At 47.3% G+C, this 26,329-nt stretch overlaps 1 protein-coding gene across 1 annotated transcript in view; it reads right to left on the bottom strand.

Annotated features, from left to right (window-relative positions):
• Positions 1-1,424: 1,424 nt before the first annotated feature.
• The window catches only part of GAP43 (growth associated protein 43), a gene marked incomplete at both ends in the record, with an annotated part of 54,531 nt that continues 29,626 nt past the window's right edge, over positions 1,425-26,329 (bottom strand). Inside the window, 2 exons of the mRNA XM_084267301.1 lie at positions 1,425-1,513; positions 23,559-24,180. Coding sequence (XP_084123427.1) covers positions 1,425-1,513; positions 23,559-24,180 — 711 coding nt within the window. The remainder of the gene's footprint in view (positions 1,514-23,558; positions 24,181-26,329) is intronic.

The following is a 26,329-nucleotide window of genomic DNA, read 5'->3' on the forward strand; positions in this document are numbered from 1 at the left end:
TGCCCGCCGGCGCCAAGCCTGTGCCATGCTTTTAGCTGGCTGTGGGGGAAGGCCATAAAGGACAGCTAAAAGCCTCGGCCCTTGTTAGAGCTGGGTGAACCAACCGAGGTTTTGCCAGGGAATGCTCTTGACACTCTTATGCCACCAGACCTTGTCCTGCCTGTGTGCCTATTTGCTCAACGCATTGGCTCAATTTATTCTTCCAAAAGGAACATTTTTGGAGGGTCATGCTATGTTACTGAACAACTTCTCCAACCCCAGCCTGGTGGGGTGAGCATCACCCTGCTGCCAGGGCGAGCTCAGGCCTTAGGACCCTGTCCTGTCATGGTCTTTGGTGTGGCCCCTTGGCAGGAGTAAGACCTCCAGCATGGACCAAAGATGGTCCCTCTGTTGGGACCCACGGGACTGCCTGGGCTCATCCCTCCAAGGTCACCATGCTTCACCAAATCAGGGCCTAGAAATCTCTTAGTGGGCGAGTTATTTTCTTCTTTCCTAAAATTGAATTTGCTACCTTTGTTATTTATGTTAGTAGGTGCTAACGCCTCACTCAAATTCCAAGCCTGCTTCCCCTAAAAATCCCCTCAGCATTGCCAGGGAGTGTGGTCAGTCACTGACTGGTGGTTGAGGAACACAGTGGGGCCATGCAGGAAGTGGCCCACCAAAGACAGCAGGCCAGAAAAGATGTACGGCAGCATAGAAATGCGACACGGTGGTATTAATGATCATTATTCTCATTTATTATAATTATTGTTCAGTTTGAAAAAGGAGCCTGGAGCCAAGCATTACGCTAATTGGCACATTGTATTTCGTTCTTTTAGTTCTGAAAACAAACTGGGGTTTAATATGAATTTTCATTCGTTTGTTTGGTTTGGTCTTTTTTTTTGTTTGTTTTTTCCTTTCTTTCTTTTCTTTCGTTCATTCCATCACATTGAAAAAGGAAGAAAAGGATTTTTCCTCTTTTGTTTTAACTCACTCGGTAAGTCTGGACTCCTCGGATGAACGTAACATTGCACACACACACACTTGGAGAAGAGAGAGAGGAGAGAGAGGAGAGAGAGAGAGAGAGAGCGCGCTCGCGGTGGGCAGACAGACACACGCACGCGCCAGGTCAAAGAACTCTGATACAGTGCAAGAATTTTCCCAAAATGATTGGATCATCATTACCAAAAAACTCGCCATAACAACACCAAGAAACAAAGAAATGTTTAAGCCACACTGTTTGACTGGGATTTTTCCTGCTTTTTTTTTTTTTTTTCTTTAAATGTTTGCCACACAGAGAGAAAAAGGGTTTAAGTGGGAATGGGAGAGGGACGGACAGGCTCACAGATGTGAGCAGGGAGGGGGGAGATCGAGATTGGGGTGGGAAGGAAGGATAGAGGATAGGGGGAGGGAGGGAGGGGCAGTGGGGAGTCATTTCTTAATGTTCAGGCATTTTCTTGGTCCGCCTTGCTCTCTTCTTCTTTCACCTCTTCCTGCTGGGCACTTTCAGTAGGTTTGGTTTCTTCTACAGCATCTAGTGGGGAAAGAGATGGTCCAGGGTTAGTCAGCCATGATCTAGAGCATCCTACACATGCACACAGCCATCACATGATGGACTGTGCAGCTTCAGGCTTCTCTCTCCGAGGTCTCAAGGTCCCTGGCACTTGTTGGGGTTCAGCCCAGCAGGCAAGTGTGTAGCTCTCATAAAACACCTTCACCTCCATCAGAAAGCACATGCAACTGGAAGGAGCCCTCTAGCTTGCGGCTGACGTGGCAGGTAACTGCCATTTATCAGACATGCTCATTGGCTTACCAGCTGTGTCAGACACCTGTATTACCCTTTTATTGAACACGCCCACTGTGCCAAGCACTGCTGAATCGTTCCCCCTAGCCACCACCACTGCAGATCCTCCCAGCTGAGACCTAAAGAGACTGAAGAGAAAGCTCTGCACATGCTTGAAGCTTACAAGACCCGTAAGGAAAAGTTTTATAAGCTGTAACTCGGCCTTCTCTCACACTGAACAGACATCTAGAGAAGTGTCTCTATGCCTTCAGGAGCAGAAGCCTTCATCTGTGAGATTGTCACATCTCTAGATTTCTGGGCTCTCCTGAAGGCAGAGCTGCCCCGGGGGAAGCACTGACTGTAACTAGAGGCTGTGTCTTCCTGTCAATCAGGCCCCTCATCCTTGGCACACCATTCACAGGAGCAGTTAACAGGAACACGCTAGGAGCAATCCTATATCAATGAACTAAGCAGGAGATCAGAACCAAAGGAAAAGCAGAGGCTTCTGTGAGGGACATGGTAAATGAAAGGAGTGCCCTTCAAGCTGGAGGGATCTTGCTGCTGGCTTCATCCAGCCCAAGACACCAGGCCCCTCTCACTGCAGAGGGGTGGATTTCATTATCCCTGAGTTCCCTCTGACCAGCTGTCATCATTTTCAGATCAGGGTACACTAACATGTTCCTGGGCCTCTTTCAGAAACCCCGCTAAGGTCTATGCACCATATGGATTGCTTTTCACAGGTGAATGTGATGGTTCACGTGGCACTGCGGGGCTGTAAGGTACAATAATGCACAAGGGACTGAGGGCACTGTAGTGGCTGGTCCGCTCCATCCCTGTCTCTCCCCATTCCTCCCTGACTCCCCCTCCCACACGTATACACAGACCATGGAGAGGCCAAGCAAGCAGCAGCACTCCAGATCTGGGATAAATAACAAGGAAAAAAAGCACTTGCTGAAGGGTTGGGTGTTGTGGGACAGACCACAAGATTGATATGTCACATACCTCAGTGCTGGCACTCGACATACCTCCGTAGCATCACGGTATCTCCAGTTATCATTCAGAGGGGACGGGGGGAGATGGGCCCTGGACAGTTCTTGGCTTCTCTGCTGTGCTATCAGATTATGTTATACCAGCAAATAACATGGGCCAGGGGCTGCTCTTTGGCCCTGAGGCCAGCTGGCACCACACCGCTCATGTCCATATGGCTAAACTCTCCAGAACAGGGTCTCTGTGTCTGGGAGCTGTCTGGGACAAAGCTAGTTTGGCATATTCAAATTCCACACCATGGGCCATGCTGTCAGCTTAACCATGTCAATGTTTAGTCTGTGAGGATAGCATCCTCACACCCATGTTTAGCATTAGTGGGAATTCACATTGGGATGTGAAACTTTCCTTACTGACACGTTGCATTTTGGCCTGGTCCATTTGATGCCATCAGATGGCAGACTTGTATTTGCTTCCAACACTGGCAGTAGGTGCTGCATTCCTGCTTCCCTCCCTTCTTAGGCACCACTTCCACATGGATCACCTTTGAGATGTCTGTAGCTTCCTATCCTGAATCACCTTTATTAAAGGCTCTCCTTCTGGACCTTCAAATGCTTTTTGTCTTAGTAAACACCTGGCTGTTGTTTTTCCAAAGGGAAAAATAGTCTGTGGAAACATCCCCACGCCCCATTACCACAGCCTGAGCCCCTGCACCTGCAAAACCTTGTCAGCAAAAACATCTGTGGATCTTCTTTTCCTTCATACTGAACAGAGTGGTACTCTAGGACTCCTTCAACATATGGTATGGCTGCAGCCATGAACCAGAGACAAAATAGGATGCAAGTATCACTGGAATGCAAACCAGGCCAACTTGCTGCCGTTTTGGTATTTTTCCTGAATGACTTGATCACACTCCACTGGGGAGGGGGAGGAGTCCTTTTAATCTTGCTCTTCTCTGAGGCGCTCCTAGCAGGAAATATGTTGAATTATGGAGCTGAGTGTAGAACCCTAATACACAACCATCCCTAAATTTGACCCAGAAGACTATCATTAGTTAGCAGCAAACCATACTTTGCTATAAGCTTCTGATAGATCCTAGGAAGACAGAATTTTAAACCTTTTTTTGTTCTGTGCATAAGTGCCAGGTGAATGAAAGAGTAACAAAGGATCCACAATGCAGCTTCAGGAACAAAAGCCCCAGAGACTATTTAATTATGTTTAAAGCTTACTGTGTCTTCCTACTGAAGATTTTAGCACAGCTTTTAGCCAAGATCCCCCACAGCCTCCTCAGGACAGCACAGCAGAAGGGGCCATAATGCAGCCAGCACAGGGATAGATGCTGGGAGGCCCTGCATGGCTGCTGTGCTGCTGAGTGCCTTGGCCAAGACAGAGAAACAGCTAAGTCACACAGATGCCCTGTTACATCAGCTGAAAGTGTGGTCCAGCTCCTTAACAACTGTCTCTTGAAAACTGTCCTAGGGAGGTGGGCAGGAAATCTGGTTGTGCTCAAAGTGGGGGAGCTGGCAACCTTGGTGAGGGGAGCTGGCAACCTTGGTGACACAGGGTAGTTCACAACGTTTCCCCTGCTGTTCTTGCTCTTAGGATAAGCAGGCAGGTTGAAACACAATTTTCTGCCATGTTTTGTTCCCTGTTGGCTCACCACAGTGGCAAATCTAATTTCCAGGGAGCACCTGTGGCGCCCAGAGATCCCTGGCTGGCAGAGCAACTGCACCAGGGTGCCTCACTGCCCCTGTTGCTCCTCTCTGGGGAGCAGTTAGTGGTAGGCAGATGACTCTGCCGAAGCAGCCTGGAGACTGCACTGATTTCTGACACGGCTGAAATAGCCTGCACTGCCTCTGAGGTTCTGGAGCAGCAGAAAGGTTTTAAAGACACTTCACCGCATATTCAAGTCAACAGAGAGGAACCATACAAGCCATACAAACACAGGGCGAACAACAGCACATTTTCATGACTGTGGATGTCCCAGGTATAAAGAAGAGGTCAGCTTTTCTGAAGGAGAATTATCACAGAAGATTCAGGCAGCCTCTTTTCCCTCTCTGCTCTTGTGTGGTGTGGAAGCAATAAGCAATAATATGCCCTATTCACTGCTGTACCCTGCTAAGCTCTATCTTATTTCCTAGCAGCTTTAGCAGCATTTCATTGATCTTTGGGATGAGGGAAAAGAAGCAACCTGGTGTTATTATACAGTAATGAAGTGCAGCAAGAGGTGATATCACAAATGATAAACAATTCAGCATAAAAAATAAAGTTCAAGCTGTGGCGCTGCTAAATCACAGCAGTGAAGAGGAGTCTCCCTGTGCAACAGGAGCAACATAGGACAACCTCACTGACATCAGGGCCAGTTAATAGCAATTTCTGATTCACAAGGAGAGGTGAGACAGTTTATCTGACTCACCTTTCACCAGTCTGTTTGATGCAGGCTATGTCTACAGTATGTCCTCTGGGGTTTTCTCCAACCTAGTTTTCAGCGTCCCAGCAAAGGAGTATCCCTGGGGAGACTATTAGCTTGCTATCCTGGGAATTTCATGGATCAGAGAGTATATTTCTTACACTGTGTTTTACTCAATACTAGGCTCAATTTCCCACTTCCTTGAACCCTGGATTGTCACACCTGTTGGTTTGTAGTGGACAGTTGTAGAGACATAACTGTACAGTCCTGGAATTTTGCATTTGCCTCACATTTTGGTGGGATAGGGGTAAAAGGTGACAAAAAAGCAGGTGATAATCCAGGGCATTTGGACAATACGTTCTGTTCCCTGCTTGAGGAACAAAAGAATGCCATCCTGGGAGACCAAATTTTTGCCTGTCTAAAGCTGCCTCCCTTCTGAATGTACCAGCACTGTGAGATCTCCTGCTGCTGGATCAGAGTCCCCCGTGTCCACTTGAAAGGAAGCGACTAAGCAGGAGGTAGTGAGCTATTTCTTAAAATGGACCTGGATTGGGGCAGCACCAAGGTGCCTGCGAAGAGATTACGAAATGGGAAAGTAGAAGTGGGAGAAGATGGACATCTCACCTAACTCCAGTCATCTACAGCTGATCTTCTCACCCTCTGCTCCCTTTCTAATTAGTGGAAATAAACACGATGTTTTTAGGACTCTATCAACCTGACCTATTTAGATGACCATTTTAGGGCAAGAGGAGTTGCAGCCTGGGAACACTTGCATCTTTACCAAGCCAAGGTGGAGACCTCCATATTTGCTCTAGAACGTTCCGGTAACAGAGCATAAAGAAGAGCCCAAACTAACAAAATGAGAACACAATGTGGGCATGCCTGCAGGAAACAGAACTACAAACAGGCTGAGCTGTGGCATGAAGCAAAAGAAGCTTGAAGAGGCACCAAAAATAGAGTCTGTCCTGTAGGATAAAGCAAGAAAGGCTAAGTCAAAAAGCTACACTCCCCACCCCCCCAAAAAAACCCCCAACAAAACAGGGTCAACAACAAAAATCACCTAGTTTGTGCTTGCAGTCATCACCCCCACAGTTGCTTTAATGCACATCAGTCATTGCTTGCACTGCTCCTGGTCTTACCAGCCCTGTGGTCCCACCCAGATGTAGCTTTGAAATTTTAGTTTGTTTCGCAGCTTTGCCCTTTGTTTCAGCCTTTCAGAATCTCTGCCACAGTCCAAATCATCCTATAACATGGGATATTCTTGCCACAGAGGCATCTGTGAGCTGAGATGCAACCAATCTTAGGTCAACCTAGCACCCTGGATGGGGGAGCAGCCAAGTTGAGAAATCTTTTGGGCAGCCTCCGGCAAGCCTTAAGCTGTGACTTATCACTTAAGTGCAGACTCACTTCAGCACTAGAGCTGCGTGGTGGGAGAGGCAGAGGTGCATTTGCTTCCCAACCAAAGGGCCTGTGTCAGAGACATGCTTCACACCTACAGCTCCAACTGGTGCCTCCTAGGGAACTGCCTTGCCCATGGAAGAGGAAGAATAAAGAAGTATACTACAGGTCCTTGCTGGAACAGGGTCTTTGAGAGCTCCTGCCCCTCAGGACTTCATTTGTTTCCTGGGAAAGGTGAGAGTCGTGTCTGTGAGCCCTGCTGGGGAGCAAACGCCCAGAACATATGCAGCGCTGGTTGCTGCAACGCTGAAGCGGGCGTGCAAGCAGCAGTTTTGCTGGCTGGTGGTACTTCCAGCTGCCTTTGCCTACACTGTGCTCTAATGGCTGAGCGTGCAGGCTCTTCTCCAAGTCTCCCCACTGCCCTACATTAGTGAAATTAGGTTGAGTGGATTTCCGGGTAAAACACTGTCTCTTGGGACCTACCCAGCTCCTGTCTGACTTGCCAAGATTAATTAAATCAGAGCAGACATCAGCTTATGACCATAGTAGCAGCAACCTCTCTGCTGTTCACTTCTTTTGTGGCTGGTGGCTTGGGTTTTGTTTTCCTTTTTGTCTCTGTTCCACTGCAGATCTTTAAATTACCACAGCTGATGCCAAGAGAAGAGAAATTGCACAAATACTCTGGGATTCTACTACAGATGCAGGGATTTTGCTTTTGCTGCTTTCCCACTGTTTGCATAATTATTGCTGATATTGATTGTGCAGCTAGAACTCTCCCATGCCTTCATGCTAAAGTGTTGCCCAGATCTGCTCAGCCGCTGCTCTTTCTCCAGCATTTGTCATGCTCCTTTCTCCCTCTGTCCCCTGCCAACTGCAGTTTGGTCAGAGATGGAACTGAAAACCTGTGCCTCATCTGGTCTCCTCTTTCCTCCCAAATATCAGTATGGGTTTTCCTGTCATTACAAGTAGACCTTGTCTGCCCCAGAGACAATTCTGATTAGAGGCATTTTTGGGAAGGTAAGGAGCACTGGAAGGTTCCATTTAAAATCCCTGACCTGAGTCTCTCTTAGTTTTAATGACATTTGGATCCAGATCTGGATCCAGGCTTCACAGCTTGATTCATCTGTCCCAATCCATCTGTCCTTCTAGCCAGCCAGAAGCTGATTCCAGGCAAACGATGGTAGGTCTTACACTGCTGAAATGAAAGGCACTTCAGGTTCAGAGCTGTTGCTTTTACAGTTCTCTTCCCGCTCCAAGTTAGCCCATTGCAGTCAGCCCTGCGATGCGTCATATGCAGTGCTAAAATCCTACGTCCTCCCCACTCACTGCTTCTGAAAACTGGCAGATTTCCGCTGGCCCAGCAAAGCACTAAGAAAGGAAGGAATTGGGTATTGCAGGGGACTGGCTTGCATGATTTCTCTCAAAACCTTGGTGAATCCCTCCCTCACTACCGATGGACACAGGGTACCACCAGGTTCCTGTGAGCCCTGGGGGTCCTGGTTGGCACATAACACCTGGGAGATCCGCATCCCCTTGGCAAATCCTGCAGAAAGGTGGTGGGAAGGGATGTCCTCAATGCAAGCAGCAGACAGGAGATCCAGGGAAGTTCTTGACAATCTTACTGTCAAGACATAGGCAAAGTTAAAACAGAAAGGTGAACATGGCCATAGTACATGCAATTTGTGCCTCCTGTTCCCGGATTGCCTCACCTTTGCTTCAGCACCACGTATACCAACTTCAGGTGCTCCAGCAAAGAGAAAAAAAAAAAACCTGCTAGTCCCATATCTGATGACTTTGGTCCAAACTTGGATGGCTGCCACTTTTTCTGATCCTGCTAAACCTTCAGAGGACAGCCAGCCCCAGTTCTGTCACCCCAGCTGCCTTTGCGCTTTGTCAGGCTGAAAAGTCAGCGGCTTAGGGCTTTCCTCCCCCTCCTCCTTCTGCCCTGTGCCTTTCTTCCCCCAGCACCACCATGGAAATCCCACCCTGCATCGGCATCCGTGTGTGCAGTAGATGGAACGGAAGGGAGCGGTGGGAGAGATGCTCAAGGTGCATTGGGGAGGGGGTGCTGAGGGGAGTCAGGCTCGCAGCTCCGTTGCAAAGCATCTTTCACAGTGTCTAGACACCAGCTGCCGGGTTGCCATGGAAACTCCCCAACTTTGGCTGACGGGAGGGAGCAGCAGTGAGGTCTCCAGAGAAATGGGAGTGGTGGAGGAAGAGGGTGGAGAGAGAAAAGGGAGGATGTTCCTTGTGAATGTGAGGTGTTAACCCTGTTACAGCTACATTGGCAAATATTTTTGCTTCCTGGGGAATGGCAAAGAAGCAGGTCTCCTTTCTTCCACTGACATTTCCTTCCTACACTCATGGATGCAGCCAGGCTTGAGGTCTGAGGCAAATGACATGCCTACTGCTGGCTAATCATTTGCTCTTGCCTATTACCAGCACTTTTGACCCAAACTTCCTGTGCACAGTACCTACAACTGGGAAACTGCAATCCAGCCAGGGCTGGAAGAAGCCTACCAAAGTGGTTAGGTTCTCAGACAGTGAGATCTCCTTTAACAATGCCTCTCTTTTGGTCACTGTCATTGCTAGAAGCAGATGCAGCTCCAGGGAGGACAGGTTGCTCCCACCTGGAAGCAGTGACTTGCGCAGGGTCCCCAGTCATTGGCTCAAGTCAGAGCTGGTCTGATTCCCAATCAGTTGCTCAAGAGCAGAAAAGCTGCCTTCAGGAGAAGATCTAAGCTACCTGCTTCTCCATCTCCTCAGAAAGGGTTAGCCAGAGTCAAAGATCCCTCTGCTGACACTCAGACCACAGTCCTTCATTATCCACTGCTTGACTTTCCAGCAAGGTAGTATACTGGTTCTTTTAGATACAACATCCAGATGGTACCAGATATATAAGATAAAACAGGATATAATATGCAGATCAGACATTTATGATGAACCCAGACCTTTATGAACATCAAAAGCTGTCTCCAATGTGACCTTCCCAAATTGCTACAGATGGCCAGTAATGTAAGTATTTATCCGGTCTTCATTGCCACGACAGTGACCTAACTCATAACCATGGAGCTTTTTATCCTTGTGGCATCCCAGTGAAGAAGGCAAAAGCTTTTATCTGGATTTTTGAGTGAGCAAAGTATGAAGAACTGGGTTGTGGTCACACAAAAGCCTGTGGTGTACCCAGGAGGCTGAGTCACCTCAGCTTTTCATCCCAGCATCTCCACCAGACTCTCTGCACACAGCAGCACTTTCATAGGTGTGATGCTTTGGCCCTGTGATTTCTGAGATGCCACAAAGTCCGAATTTCAGGCCTACACTGGAGATGCAGTAATCTCAGCAATACCTCCCTCCCCTGCACTCCACTCTCCACAGCCATCACAGGAAGGCATTCATTACTTCATCTGAAGAAAGCCTAGGAAGAAATAACCCACAAGTTCTTTATTCTTCTCCTCCCCGCCCCTGTTGATTTCACATAGATCCTGCAGACCAGAAAAGCTACTCTTCTTAATTCATTAAATGCCTTGTGATTTGAACAGCTTGAATATAGAGGTTTTTACTTGTCTCCAGCTGTGGAATGTAACAGTTGGCAGCTGGTCTTGGCATACACCTCGGAAAACAGGATGTCCCCAGCTCATGCAACAGCTTTCTTCTGCATCACCCATCGTTACATTCCCCCTTGCTGGGTTAAGTTTTGGAGCATGGTTTAGAAACAGAGGGCATGTGAGGGGACAGAAGAAAAAGGTATCAGGAAGACGAACTTGTTTATTCTTTAGCCTCTGTAGGGTGAGATCACAGAGGAGAAATCAGAGGGAAGAGAAGAAGAAATGGAAATGTCCTGAGTAGATCATGGCCAAGTGAGCAAAATGCAGCCTTATTGAAGTGGCTGATAGTGATTCCTGTACAGCCAGAACATTTCTAGCAAAGTAATTAACTCAGGGACCAATGCTTACAGCACTTTGGGGATGAAGGTTTGGGTTTGGAGAGGTCTGGCAGAGGCACAGAGCAAGTGACAGAAGTTTGACAGACAGATCAGCTCCTCGGAGGTCTGTCCATCTTAGAGCTCCACTGATCAGCCTGGCAATTGTGGTAGGATCCACAGGGGGATAAAAATGAACCCAAAACCATGGCAGACTGCTGGCATTCATGCACTGCTGATCCTGAAATAAAGAGGGTTAAGGAGAGGAGGGAAATGTGCAGAGTGCTAGAGCCTTTGGGTTCGCCGTCTGCAGCTCCCACCTCATCACAGAGGACTGGCAGTGTGGCTGCTCTCCTCCCCTACCCCACCAAAGTTTCCCTGGGAAAAGGAGGGCAGAGGAAGAAATTTTCTGTAATTGCAGCAAAAAGGTCTAGAAATTCCTTCAGTGCATCCAGAATTAATGCACTGCTCCTCCCCTCCTTCTCCTCCCCCTTCAGCTGTCGGTGGCAGGAAAACAAATTGCTGCAGCCCTTACTACAAACCACGCTCCCGCCTCCCTTCCCCCAGCCCAAAAGACATGTGCCATTCATAAGCTGCCTGACTGCTGGTCTCCATTATTAAAGCCTAGAAGGCTGATAAATTGGGGATTCATGGAGCCTGCAAGCCTCCAACAACCAGATTGCCATGGAAACCAGAGGCAGCTTCCATCTCCAGCAGAAATGATATTGATCTAGCTGAAGGCAGGGAATTACAATCAAGGAGAGGATATAAAATGTCTCTTTTTCTTCCCTTTGCCATCCTCCCATTTTGTGTTTAAATGAAGGAGAAATTTCATTTAGAGATCATTAGTTTGTTTCTGTCCATCATCGCCACCAAGTCTCTGCAAATTGGATGCTAAAATGAATTAAGTGCCTGTTGTCAGGCCTTCCACAGCCATCTTGTTCATAACTGTCCCAACATCAATGACACTAGCTCTCTGCATCAAAGATATTACTGGTTTTTCCCATATGCATGGCTGATATGCACACATGTCAGATCCCAATGTGTTTTGCAGAGAATGGGCATGGAGACACAGCCCCAGCTCTCTGGGAGGCAGTTCAGCCTTAATGCTGCACCCAGTGAAGCAGCTGGGAGCCTTTGTGTTTCATTTCAACAGGAGGAGGTCATCACGTATGTTATGACAGCCTGGACATAGGAAGAGGCATTTTTAGCAATGAGCATTTGTGGGGATAACCCCACTTTGAGATGGTATGGGGTAGCGTTGCTGGCTCAGACACCCCTCTGTATTCCAAATCCCCTGTCTGGGACTGCTTAATTCACAGCCCTCCAAGGCTGGAAAGATCAGGAGTAACAGCACCTATCCTGCAAGGGAGGGCAGCCAGACACTCTCCCCAGTTCATACAGCAAAGGCCAGATCCTCCTCAGTCTGTCACCTCATCCCTTGGGTGCCTCTGACAAAGCCTAAGAGCTGGGAGGAGAAAAGCCATAGCTTGACTTCAGGTGGGAGGTCGGACTACATTGTCACCTCTTCTGCCTCAAGAAACCTCTGTGAGCAGAAGTGTGGTGATGCCTCCCTGGCAAGAGCTCATCCACAGGGGAAAGGAGGGTGTGGGGCAGCCCTGTGCCTGGTGCTGTCTGCTTTCAGAGACCTGAGCTGCACAGCAGGAGGGGAGGAGGGAGCTGCCTGCAAAACCTTTCACCAGCACTCTTGTTGCCAGAGGCAGACTTCCCTGCAAAGGTGGCAGCAGCAGTGAATCTGATTATAATTCCAATCTGGGATTATTTTTCTGGGTTGGGTTTTTTTCTTTGTTTGTCAGTCGGTTGGGTTTTTAAAACCAACCTTCTCCCAGTTGGGGAGGGTCTTTTGAGCCTCTGAACTTTCTAAGCATTGTGGGTGTCCCACAGAAGCCATCTCGGTTTAATTGGCCATTCACAATAACAATTCAATCAGGCAGGTAACGAATTTGGCCTTGACCTGTCAGGGCAGCTGCAAATACTGGGGAGACCTCATAGGAGCACAGGGAGGCAGCCCTGTGCCCTGTGCACAGCCAGCCCTGCTGTGAGAGCACAATGCTGGCTTCTGAATCACCTAGCAGCCCAGAGCAGCAGGTATGTCCAGCGTTGTCAATGGCAAAATCAAAATGCCTCAGCACTGTCCACTATGGTGGAAAAATGTACCCTGTTGGGGTGCTAAAACAGCCCTTAGTGAGCCTACAATGACAAGGCTTCTGTCCCTCATCAAAGGATATTTCAAAGCTGTCCCCTTGCTGACACTGCCAGCCCAAGGTGGCCCTGCCTCAGCTGTGGGGCCAAGAAGTTGCTGTTCGTCCACTATCTCATGCATAGCCAAAGTCTGCTGTGAAGCCCAACTCTGCACAGGTCCACAGAGGCTGCGAGTTACCACAGCTCCCACTTGCAGAGTTTCTAAGGGTTTGGCTGAGGTGCAGCAGTCCCTGCATTTGGCTTGGACACCATCATTTTGACAACAGCTGCCTTATCTGACAACAGGGCCTTATCTGAAGCATGAACCCACCAAGCCTGAGCTGCTCTGAAATTGCACTGAGGCATGCTTATGCTTTCTCCCCTGCTCCTCCGGATGATTTTATTTGCTGTAAAGGTCCTTGGCACGGGTCTTGCCTGCTGGTCAGAGTGATGCCATGAGATATCCACATGAATGAACATGTCTTTCTTACTCTTCCTCTCCTCCTGGAGCTGTTCCACTTCCATAAATCATTAAATATTCATTGGGCCAGAGTAAAACATTGACTCTCTAGACTGGTGGTGAGGGCACTCATCTGGAATGGGGGAGACCAAACGCCACATCCTGGCTCCAGCAAATACATAATTTATACAAATGGATCAGCTCCAGCCAGGGGGATCAGGGGAAACTTCATCCAATAGCTCTCTGGATTTCAGCTGCTCAGGGTAAGGGAAAAGCCCATCTTCTCTTCCTTCCCATTCAGGGAGTACCTAACCCTCCCATGCCAGCCTCTCTAAAAGCAGGCAGAGGTTTCTCTTACTACCTTAATCTACAAATTGCATTGCTCCTGGTACTGGTACATTATGTCTGGTTTTGACCAATTAAAGGGTTCTTTAGTGAAAAAAAGAGTTTCATAGAGAAATTCCAGCCCAGCAGGAATCCAAAGCCCTTCGAGAAACAGGTTGAGAAGTAGTTGCATGCTACATCAGTTAGGAATGGCTGGAATTTTCTCCTTGTCCCTGATGTAAAAATTGGTGACTCCACCCATCTTTCTCAGTCATTTGGCTTCAGCCATGAAGAAGGTTTCTAGCTTGAGGCAAAAGGAAACTTTTTTTCTCATCTTGTGTCTCTCTATTGAGCTGAGTGAGCAGTGCTGGGATAGAATCTCTGGAGACTAGTCTGCTGTTCATCCACTGCTCAGCAGCAGTGCTGTGTACGTCTTCCCCTCACCTTCCTCCTGGGCCTCAGGTGTATTTGGGAGAGGTTGTCTCATGGACAAGAGGTCAAGTTCAGCCTCTATGTTTGCACCATGTTTAGCCACACTGGTAAGCCTCCCAACAAAGACTTGGTAGTAGAGCTGGGATGGGTGTGTGCAAAGAATACCTCCATCCCCATGGATAAGCTTAAAGACACATACCAAAACAGCTTACTTTGCTGAAGGATCTCTCAAACACCCACCAGTTCCACTGACACAAAGCTGTCCATGCCAAACCCTGGGAACTGTGCAATGGGATGGGTGCAGGGAGTGAGCAGGTGTGGTACAGGGTTAGAACTGGTGAACTGGTTGAATAACAGACTGTGAATGCAGACAAGGGGTCAGACAGAATTGGTGCTTGTATAAATTGTAGCAGCCCTACTGAAGGTAACCTCACAGCAGTTCTCTGATCAGAACCCATGGATGTGGGGGATTTCCATTCCTTCTGACCACAAGGGAAAGCAAAAGACCAATATTACAATATTGCACTCAGTTCCTCCCACAGGAACAACATACAGACCATTTGTGAGCAGATCTAAGATTAAGACCACAGATTCCTTCAATTTGCACATCTTTCCCCACGTGCAGCAGGGCAGGTTCCAGCCCAGGGCTTGTCTCTTGTGGCATATCCCTTGTTTCAGCACTGATGACCAAAGATTACTCTGAATTGCTTATGACACAGATGTTGAAATCATAGGTGAAATCCTAGCCTTGCATAAGTTAGCGAGGCTGAGATTTCAGCTCTGTAGCTGCAGCTACAGCCAGTGAGAATTGCCTCCAAACAGACTGCAAAAGGTGGGAGGAGAAGGGGGAGCTTGGAAGAGAAACTCTGGGATAGGCAAGACAGGGTGTCTAAGCTGGAATACATAATTTTTCATTCTATTTCATTTAATTTCTTTTTCATTTCATTCCAGTGATGGAATGGAGCTCCATACTGACTTAAAAACTACACAGTTATGGACTTAGTCCACATGAGTTTGCATCCACACCTCCCTCTTAGAGGCTTGTGTAATTTCCAAATCGATGGGTGCCCAAAGCCTTTAAGAACAGCAAAGGGTTGTTTGTTTGGGTTTTTTTAAAGTACTTCCCACCATCCCAACTTTAAATTACTTTTACTTTATTCCATCTCCCATCCCTTCGAATGGGTATCCAGTAAGGTTTTTGAAACATTTTTCACAGCTGCTAAGAAAATTCTGCCAATGTCAGCAGCACTGGGGAATGCTCCTGAGGACCGGTCACAGGTCTTGCTCCTGCCATCCCATCCCTTTCCCTGTACGTGCAAGCATTGTCAGCTACAGTTCTGCAGCACTGCACCACTCCAGCATTGGGATTCAGATGCTCTTCCAAATGTCAGAGAGATTTTCTTCTTCATTAAGCCCTGTAGGTTACAGGTAATGTCTGGTTATCATTGCTAGCATTCCCAATTACTGTGTCTTGCTGAAGGGAAATGGAGAGGTTGAATAGTGTCTTCCACCTTCTGCTTGCTTTCCTAATGAAAAGAGGACTCATTTGCTATTGCCTCAAGGTACAGCTGGGAAGTGTGTGGTCCTTTGAACACCGCATAATTGGGACCTTATGACCTTTATCTATGACTTATTTACATGAAACCTTAAGTCTCACTTTTCCTGTCATTAGGAGGAGAGCATTTTCCTTTATAACTCTGGGCCCTGTCCAGGTTTCCATCGTTCTTTCCCTGACTACTCTGCAGCCCTGCAAAGGGCAAGTGTCCAACACGGGCTCCTGGCTGCCAGGACCTCAGCTGAGATTTTCAGCTCCGTTCCAGTGTCCCATGCTGACAGTGATGTAGCTAAGGACACAGAAAGAAAAAAAGAAACATTTCCACTGATTGCATTCATGTTTGGTGTTGACAAAGCCAAGGCCCTTTGTATGGTATAGGCTGTTAGAGCTAAGGGGTGTGCAAAAGGAGCCTCTAGCAGGGAATGCAGAACTAGGAAGAAAGTCACAGTTCTAGGAACCAGCAAAACCAGGCCAGACTTCCCTGCAGAGAGCCGCTAAGCACACAGTAGCAGCACTCTCCATCATCCAGTTCTCCCCCATACATTGTGTCTCCTCTATTTTCTGCCATTCAGCACCATCAGAGAGGAAAGCTAGGGAATGCGGAAGCTCTCCTTTAAGTCAAGCTTTGCAGCATGAATGTAGCTAAAGACCCACTCGAATTGAGCTTGCACACATTGGTCCTTCACAGGTCTACCAGAGGTCCAGAACTGCAGGCAGAACCTACCCCACAAAGCTGATGCCAGTGGCTTGACTTGTAACCTTCCAGTGACTGCCTACATTTCTACATGTTCTCTAGGCCACTGCCATGGGCTGAATAAAATATTTGTGCACTGCCTTTTCAAAGAGGAGAGTTCCCAAGTCCACAACAGACCTGGGTGTCATTACAGTCATCAGTCCTCATTGGGCAGCTGTCCTCAAAAAGCAAAGATGTAGGTGTGCTGAGGACTGGGATGAGGAGTAAAACAGAAGAAATATTGCCTTTCTGGAAATACATGTATACAAGTACAGCCTTTTCTTGACTAACGTGTACAGTGTTTGTCACCCCATCTCATAAAGGACACTTGCAGATTTAAAAGATTTGCAGAGAAGAGCAACAAAGATTCTAAAAAGCAGAGGAATCACTTCATATAAAATGCAACTGAAATCATTGCTTGTGTTGTCTTCAGGGAAGAGATGAACAGCAAGGGCTACGGTATACTATGTTCTCTGTGCCTTTGAGCATGCTATATGATGCTATAGACAATAAACAATGGCATAAAGTAGGGCTATGAGAAGCTTTTGCTCTTTCTGTGCCGTAGGACTAGTACAGAAATATATTTAAGGCAATGGTGGCAATTCATTGGTGAACTTTCTGGCCACTGTACAGTTGGAGTTGGAGAAGCTGTTGACAGTCAATCAACTATATCATATTTATATATATATGCCATATAAAGCCACAGTTATGGTTGGTATCAAAAGAGACAGCTCATTATGTGTTAACTGTGAAAGCAAATCCCAGGCAGCAGAAGATAGGGATGAGTCCTAGTTGTAGAGAAGTAGTTAATCCCAAATCTGCGCATAGAAGTCTACAGGTCTAGCTACTGCTAGAGAAGTACTGTAAATGGATTTGAGGTCTGACCTGGCTTAGCAATTCCTCTGTTCCTCTACCTGATTTGCATGGGCCCTTGGGAGCACAACTTCACCTTGCCAGAGTCCAGGGAGCTGCCACAGAGGCTGGGAGTGATCGCTGGACTGCCACTGATAATCCAGTATTAATGCACCTATAATACAGCACTCAAGGAATGTCTAACTAATCTGATCGTGCTGACCTGGTGAACTTTTCCAGCCCCTTTCCTCTGCACATGGCAGTCATCTGTACTACAGAGTCAGTTCTGCTACCTTTAAAGTGCTGGTCCTTGGAGCTGTAAATCCCAGCTGATACTCAGCAAGCTTAAATCTGTCTGAAAAGTTCAGCCTACTTGATCCGAGTGTAAAGACACTGGTGGTGGTGCAGAGCACTGCTGGCAGCTACAGCAAACAGCTGCCACTTAAATTTCATTCTCCCCCTGCCTGTTCTGTTTACTGGCCTGTTATCTGAACCCTTCTCAGAAGAAAATTTGGTTATGGCAGAAAGCCTTCCTCCCATGTGGGGATTTCAGAGCATTTTCTGAAGCTGTTCTGAGTGTGGCTGGAGTGGACAGCTGTGAAAAACATTCTAACAAGGAGACAGTGATTTTGAGCAAAATCTAGGTGGACTTTAACCATCGGCCTTGGCTGTAGACAGCTGTGTGTTAGCGTGAGTGACCTCTACTCAACATGAGCACATAGCGTGACATATACTATGCACTGCCTTAAACAACACCACCTGTAGGTACTGCTTGTAAGAGCTCCTTCCCACAGTGATGTATAAGAGCGTAAGGCTCTCAGAAAACCTTGGTATACCATCTAGAAAGTTCAAGACTGATAGCTTTGTTCAGCTGGAAGAATACTATGAAGGTGTGAAGAAGAATTAGATTGGCCAGCTTCCCCATGAACTCTGCATGCACACCATGAACTCTGTGCAGCACACCATGATCAGTGAGGAGAGGCTCAGACAATACTGCAACAGCTGCGGTTCCCAACATCAGAAGAGATGCAAGATTCCTGCCACCTTTCCTATAATTTCCATCCTTCACAAAATAAAGAAGTTAAACAGCCTTAAGTGTCCATGCCTTTCTTACTGAGGTCCAAAAAGAACCAGTACCTCCTAGGTGCAAAACAGTGGTTTACTTGCTCTCCTCTTCCAGAGTAAGCCCACACTTTGTCATCTGTAAGTATGCTTAGTGCCACATAAGATTTCATTAGAAGAGGTCAGGTCCTACTTCACCACTAGCCCACTTGGCTTCACCACTAGCCCACTTAGCTTCACCATTAGCCCACCATTTATCCTGATTCACCACTAGCTTCACCATTAGCCCACTTATAATTTCCAACCTATATGGGGCAAGCTGGCCCTCACCTCATTAGGAAATAGCAGACCTGAGGCACACATGGGACCTGAGGCAGTATTTCACTGCAACAGAGGAGGAAATCCTGTACCCATAGCAAGCAATGTGTAGCTTTCCTGTTCTCTGGGAAAGTATGACATTCCACTTTCCTCACCCTGCCCCTCACACAGCTACTTGCACCAAGGCAAAGCAGGCTGTGAAATGCACAGGCAATGCTTGTATCTATGTAGACACAATGCAAAGATTAAAAAATTCAGAGCAACTGAGGTCTAGGCACATACTCTGACACCTTTGGTTGCAGGTAACCTGAATCACATTTACATTCGTGCTTTGTTGCTGGAGTAGTACTACAGACAAGAAAATGCTGGCATGCTTGCTTTGAGTTGTTCCCTCTGGGGCAGTCGCAGGAAGACTACTGTATTTGCATTGCTCTCCTCGGCTGCCAGATGTAGCAGCAGAGATAAGCACCTGTGAAACAGGAATGGCAGCAAGGGTGTTCTGTCTCATGCCAGCTACCCATGGGTCAAGACTAAAATTCCAGTTATACAACCGCTATCCCTTTGCGTAGCGCAGGCTGCACCTTCTAGCTGGTACATGACAATAGACAGTCCCCCTTTCCAAATCTTTATATAGCCAGCGCTCCCAGGGTGCAGCAAGTATTGTCCTTCCATCAATATGCTAACTGAACTGAAAACAAAGAACTGATTCAACTCTAAACCATGAAAAAGGATCTGTAGGGACTTCATCCCTCTGAGGAAGTAAAGAGAAAATGGTGCCTCCCAGTGCTCCTTGCTTGCAGGATACAGGGCCCTGGGGGAACCGCTGGCACACTCACATGCAAAGCAATTGTCATCTGGCTGATTTTTCATTTCAGCTGTGAAACTGCTCCATTGTAAAGCTATTTCATCGAGCCAGAGAAAGCATTCTTCATTTCCCAACAAAAGAAGATCCATTTGTTTCCTTAGGCACAATTTACTCTTTCACATTTCTGGGCTTTGTTGTATTCTTACCTGACAATCTGAGGGTGCTTTTGATGTGAGAGCTAGCCAAATTTGGAGGTGAGACTCAAAAACCTGGGAAAGTACAAAGTGAATCTAACATTGTGTGACATTCACCTCCTTTCCTCCCCACAAGGCGCACGGTAGCCCATCTTCTTCTATAGTCTGCTGTGCTGGATGCTGATCGTGCTTCAAAGCTGCACTAATGTAAGTTCTTTCCAGTGGCTTCAATGGCGACTCTTCGGATTTAAGCCAATGCAGCCTAGGTCAGAATAAGTCTCACTTCCTCATCCACAGGTACCATATAAATTCCCTCCTACCACTTTTGAATTTTGTCCTGTTGAATAGGTTGGCATTTAAGGCAGCCTCTCTAACGCATAATACCAACGCCAAAGAGGCAAAAGCTGGATCATAGCAAGAGTGCCTATAAACATAAGTCTTGGCCAGGATGCTCAGATAAGAGAAGACCTTCTTGGCATGCCAGTCACCCACCAAAAGGAGTAAAGAGAACTAAGAGATTGTTCTTCTTAAACCAATCCCCATTGCAGCTGACCAAAGCCCACTGTCTCCTTTCATGTTTACTCAATTTGGAATCCATCTACTTTTTCCATGTGCTTTTGGACACATGGAGGATTCCTTAGAAACTGCCCTACTGTTCACCTGGGAATTCCCAGGTTCCAGATCAACTCATACTAGATACAGGACAGTTGTTTGAAGCCATTTCCCAACAGGCAGGTAGAGTATGTGGAACTGAGTAGCAAGGAGAGCTGAGGGCTGTCAGGGGAATTAGTGACTGGTGTTAGTATCACTTGGCCTCTCCCCAACTCCACAAACATCAAATACTAAACAATAAAAACCACGCACTTCTCCTTATCTGGCATGTTATTCCTTTCCCCTCTTCCTGTCTTTTCTGTCCTGCCCTCAGATGAAGGTGTCCTTGCCTTTTGTTTGTCTTTGCACCAGGGAAGATACTCACAGGTAACACGATACAGCCATTGTAGTAAAATTCAAGGCAGATGAACACCACCTGACCAAAGTAGCACGGTCCGCAGGCCTCACGGTAGTAGGAGCCAAGCGTGCCGTGGCAACCAGCCAACCGATGACACTGGCTAGGAGCCAACTCGATTTATTTTTGGCAGCCTGACACCACATACTACTGTGCCAGTCTTCGATCACAGAACCGATAAGAGATGACCTTTGAAAGCCAAGGGGATGACTTCTGGGAGAAAGGGACTGATGGAGCTGAAAGAGGATCTGTCCCTAGGCTGGAGGAGTACTGGAGTGGCAGATGTTTGGTAGCCCTCCCTCTCTCGTGAATGACCAAACCACCGCAGCCGTGCCAGCTACCACCAGTGCTGTTTGCTGGGGAATGACTGGGAGAAAGGTTGAGATATGGCAAATGACTGTAAGTCTACAGAAAGAGCAAGTACCGAGAGAGAAACAGAGAGGTTTAAAAAAATGAGAGGGAGTCACAGGATGAAGATGGGAAAAAGAAAACAGGCTTTTTGTCAGGAAATATTTCCTGTCTGTGGGAACTTTTATACTGTGTTGATGCTCTTTTGTGGAATACTCTTTAAGGAGAAAGCAGTTTCTTACTTATACACTGTAAAGTGTATTGCAGAACAAAACCTGGGATCCTCAGAGAGATGGACAAGAAGGCCGATTTAATCTTCTTTGCATTTCTTTCTTGGATGGCTCAGGGGGCACTTACCCAGCTGTTCGAGTTTGTGACTGGAAGGCTGATATCATACTAGAATAGCAATTTAGGAAAAAAATCTATATTCATTAACATTTTAAAGAGACTGTCGGTTTGGCTGTGGCCACACACCTTCCATGTTTGCTTTCTGCAAACACTGGTAAGCTTGAGTATTACTGCATGCATATAGAATAAGTATAAGTAGATGCACATACTGGCCTCAGACACTCAAAGAATCACTGAAAACTCATTTTTAAATTTATATTTGATGGTAGATTTTCCAACTTACTCTTTTGGGTAGATACTTACATAAGTTACTCTATCATGTGAAAATGCATATTAAATCATGCACTTAAACGTCCAATTTAAAGGATGTGCCCATGAATGGTTGGTCACTTCAAATGATGTTAGAGTGAACAAAAGCAGACAGTATAGAACTAAACCATTTTTTGATGACTGGTCTCTTAAAACAGGTAAATTTAAGCAAATGAAATAGCTTTGCTACTAGGAACTTCCTACTTCTATCCATAACAGCAGATTAATTGTAAGAAAAATAAAGCATTAATCCAAAGTAGAAACACTATCCCATTTAGGAATAATGCACCCCAAATCTTAAATAAGAGTTAATTAGCACTCATTTTTCTGTGTACAGGGGATCCCAAAACACTGATTAATTCTGTCCTATTTTTGCCATTGTACCTTTGCCCAAGCATAAAAACAGTGCAAGTACAGCATGCAGCATAGCAAATTAGATTTTGGAAATCACACGACATATATTTTGTCATTCAACTCATCACACAAAGTAAGAAAAAAGGGCTGGAGACCTGGACAACAGAAAGACAACTTGGACAATGTAATTTAAAGACTTATCTCTAGGAACGTTTACATGAAAGGAGGTAAAACCAGCAACCCTTTGTTGTTGTGTACATTCAGTTTAGACTCACGCTCTTGAAGGCCACTCCCCTTGTCCATGCCTTAAATCACAAATGTTCTGCATGAGCACCTCTCCCAGTACCTATGTGTCCTTTTGTATATCTGCTCTTTCCTACATGTGCACTGTGTTGAGCAGAACAGTCACCAGAAGCCCTGACTTATCTATGAAGCTCGGAAATCTAATAAGAGAGTGGGAATTATAATTTCTGGAAGAGAAGCAGTGGGCCAAATGAAATTATGGAGAAAAATCACTAAGTACAGGCTTGGATGCTGAAGGTCTGTAACGTTTACATAAGGCTGCTTATGAATATCAAGGTGATAAGTCACATTTTTGCCACAACAAGCTAATGATTGCAGAATGCCCTGTACAGATGAATGTATCATGGATGTGGAGGGCAGTTATTGAGTTTCACATGGAGCCTTCCTCTGATGTTGCCTTTTTTTTAATTTATGTTCTCTTACTTTTATATTGTAAGGAGGGTAAAGAACAAGAGCAAAAGTATCCTCAGGTCTTTGATGCATTTTCTACCCAGCTTAGGATCACAGTTCAGAAATGGCTCTTCTTTACTGTTTGGAAACACTAAGCCTCTGTCAAAAATGCTCGCTTTTGCCTCTCAAAACTTTTCACCTCTTCATAGGGGAAGTAGTTAAGCAGAGTTGCACTCAGTCAAGAGCAAAGAATTGAAAACACCTCCTAGAGCGACTGTTTGCATTCAGGCCTCTCTTCTGTCCTCAGTCACTGAGCTGCCGGGGCCTTTAATCTTCCTTTTCCCTACCTGATCCTCTTACCATGTGGGTCTGACCCAGCTGACATGTCTAAAAGCTTCATGCAAGTGTGGCTGACAGGGGCTACCCCAAGTACAAAGGCTGAAAGTAGTGATGTGAATGAAACTATAAGCAGTGCTGAAAACAAGAAGTTCCTGACTAGGATGTGGCTGTATCAGGAATCTCATCCATTTACAAGCAGATGGAAAAAAAAGAACCTTTTGGTCCTTCTTGACCATCTCACCAGCAAGGCTAACTGTCCTCTTGCAGCGTGAGATAGCTTTTGCCTTGTGAGATTTTCAGCTCAAGTTGGCAGCCTTCGGTAAGCTGGTATCAGCTAAGGCTGTTTCATTGCCCCACTGGGGCTGCCTCTGCTAGTGTGCGTGGGAGTGTTCATCTTCCCTTTCAGCCTGTGCAGAGCCTGGGGAGCTCCTGCAGGCTCCTTCAAGCCTCCTAGCTGGCTGATACTCCCACCACCATGGAAAATTGGGCTGGATGGCACCTCCACCTAGAGGAAGAGGAGGCTTGAGAGGAAGTGTAGTCTTTCCAAAAGCTGCTGGGAAGCAGGGAAGAGGCTGTTAAGCAAGAGCATGCCATTTACCCCACCCCTAAAACCCAGCAAGGGGATTCCCTTGTTAACCCTCAGGCCGACCCCACAACAGCCCTCGCTGGCCAACCTCAGACGCGTCCCTAAGAGACTGAGGGTGGCACCCATTTCTGGGGAGGCCCATTCCCTAGCAAGTCATTCACTCACCTGTCTTCTCTTCGGTTTGGCTGCTCTCCACTGTCTCCATTTGGGGTTGCGCTGTTGCCTTGGCAGTAGCATCCTCTGCGGCAGGGGTGGTGGTGGCAGTGGTGTCAGCAGCAGGCACGTCGGCTTGTTTAGGCTCCTCTTTGTCTTGGGCTTCGTCAGCCTTCAAGGACGGCGAGTTGTCAGTGGAAGCTTTAGTGGCACTTTCCGTTTCGGCGGCAGCAGGGGGCTTTTCCTCCGAGGGGGCAGCAGGAGTGGCAGCCTGTGGGGCTGGCTGCTCCGAGCCTGTGTCGGCAGCTCCATCACCTTTTTTCTCCTCCCCTGGCGCGCTGCTGTCTTTGCTGCCCTCCTCCAGCTGGGCGCTGTCAGCGGTGGCCGCTTCTGTGGCAGTGGGAGCCTCGCTCTCTTTGTTCTCGGCCGCTCCGCCAGCAGGGCCTTCCTCCTTCTTGTCGGCGGCATCAGCCTCAGAGGCCGGGGCATCTCCCTTCTTCTCGCCCTTGAGCTTTTTCCTTGTTATGTGTCCGCGGAAGCTGGCCTGGATTTTGGTGGCTGCCTTATGAGCTTTATCTTCTGGTTTGATGCCATCTTGCTCAATCTTTTGGTCCCCGTCCTCATTTTTTTCAACCTTTGAAGAAGAACAAGGGAGGAGGGCAGAGGAGAGAACAGGGAGATAAGTTAAGATTTCTCCAGGTGCAGGCCAGGCTTTTGGTTTGACTAGGAACGTCCCACCTTCCCCCCTCCTGCTAACCAGTGACAACTTTCAAAGCAGCCTTTCCATTTGGTATGGGTGGCTCTAACCTCATCCTAGGGCTGGACAGACACGGGATGGGGTGGGGGATGGGGGAGGGTATTGTAAAGGGAATTGAAAGCACCTCATCATCTCCATCAGCAGTGATGGAAGCACACTGGCTGTGTGGAAAGGCTTGCACCAGCTGGGTTGTCTCTATTCCCATGATTTATTTTCCCACCCATTTTGAAATTCAGCATTTTTGTTTTTCCCCAACTCGTTTTCCAAACACTCTCCTGAGGGGGATTTTCACAGTCCTTCCAAACCCACCTTTGACTTCAAGTCTTTGTTTCTTTCTAATGACACCTTGTTTCACAGGTGTGTGACTATAATGACACCGCACATTTTGTCCTTTATAGCTTCTTGGCTCAGGAGTGCCAACAGAGAGTTGTATTGCTGCCCGCCCCACCACAGATGCATGCTGTCAGAAACCCATGGATATTCGCAGGATGAACTCCTCCAAAGGCCCTGCCCGCAAGCACTCTGAGCACTTTGCCTCTGCTAGCCACTCACGGTTTCAATGAAGGAATAATAGGCAGATAGATATCAGTCTTTCCAATTTTAGCAGATTACTATTATTATTATTATTTCTCTGACTACTGGGGGGAATTCAGCCTTGCTACAAAGGGCAGGCATTCCTCATGCTTTTTTAGACTTCAGCCATTGCATTACAATCTTAAATGGGACCAAAAAGGAGCCTATGCCTCACGCTGGTCTGCTGCAGACAGATAATGCTTGGCTTGTAAACCCCCACTGAATCTATAGGACATGCTACACTTCACCCCAATAATTTAGCAGTCCTTGGGCAAGTAACAGCTCGGCTACACATTGATGAAAGGACACTGTTCTATTAATATTCCCATTGGGAAGCATTCAAAAGAGCTACTGGGAAGCAGAGGCACTGGCCTCTTTGCTGTCTGCACCTGGTTTCCCACACTGGCTCAGGTCACAAAAGAGAGAAAAGGAGCTGGCTGAGAAAGATAGCAAGCATTTATTCCTGGCTGGGAGGAGGAGAGCACTTCTTCGGCCGCCCCAAGTGAGAGGTGCCATCTGGGCAGAGGCCCAGGACCAGAAGAGCAGAGAGAGGGGACAGACTATAAATACATTCAGAAAGAGCACGGCAGGACTAAGGGAGAAGAAGCTGCTGCAGCATACGCATGTGGCAATGGAAACACCACGCCTGTGAAGAAGGGGGCAGAGGACTGGCCACACTGACAGGAATCACTGGGAAACTGACTGGAAGGGATCATTTCCACATGGTGAAGCAGGTCAACCAAACGCTTGGTCACTGGGATGTCAGAAGTGATACCCACTGTCTCCCCCCCAGGTCCCCAGTGAGCACTGTATCCCCTACCTCTGCTAGGGTGGTGCCCCAGGTAAAGACGGGTAAGCTTCAGTGGATATGGTGAGCTTGAGTGGGTATGGTGGCCAAAGAGTGAGCAATCCCAAACATTGAGGAAAAGAGCCCCTCCACACAGCTTTGCAGGCTGAGGGTGGGTCTGTGTACAGCAGGAAGTCATCCTGCCAGTGAGACTAGGCCCCAGAATGACTTGGGAGGAGGTGGGCAGGGGGGGAGTAAAAAAGCCTGCAAATGAATATGCAACTGGTACTAATACACAGAACTCAGCACAAGGAGTTTCCGTGCTCCTGACCATGCCTAGGGACACAGCAGTTGTTGTACCTGTCACAGGGGTGCAACTGAGCAGTTACGGCTGCACTTCCCCAAGCACACGAGTGACGTGGTACCGAAAGTGGGCTTTCATGCTCGTCTCAGCTTGTCAGAGAGCAGGTGATGGTTATGTGTACAGACAACTCAGACGTTAGCATGCTGGAACCATTCACGCATGTCTCTCGCTTGCATAGCTCACTCTGCTCTGTGTTACTCAGCATCTGGGGTGAGCTTTTCAGCCTATTTCAGGGGATGGAAACGAACCAGAAGTACCTTTTAGGCTGGTGTGTTCCCAGAACGGCTGTGACCCTGCCAAGG

The sequence above is a fragment of the Gallinula chloropus genome (genome assembly GCF_964237585.1).
Source record: "Gallinula chloropus genome assembly, chromosome: 1".
Lineage (NCBI taxonomy): Eukaryota > Metazoa > Chordata > Aves > Gruiformes > Rallidae > Gallinula > Gallinula chloropus.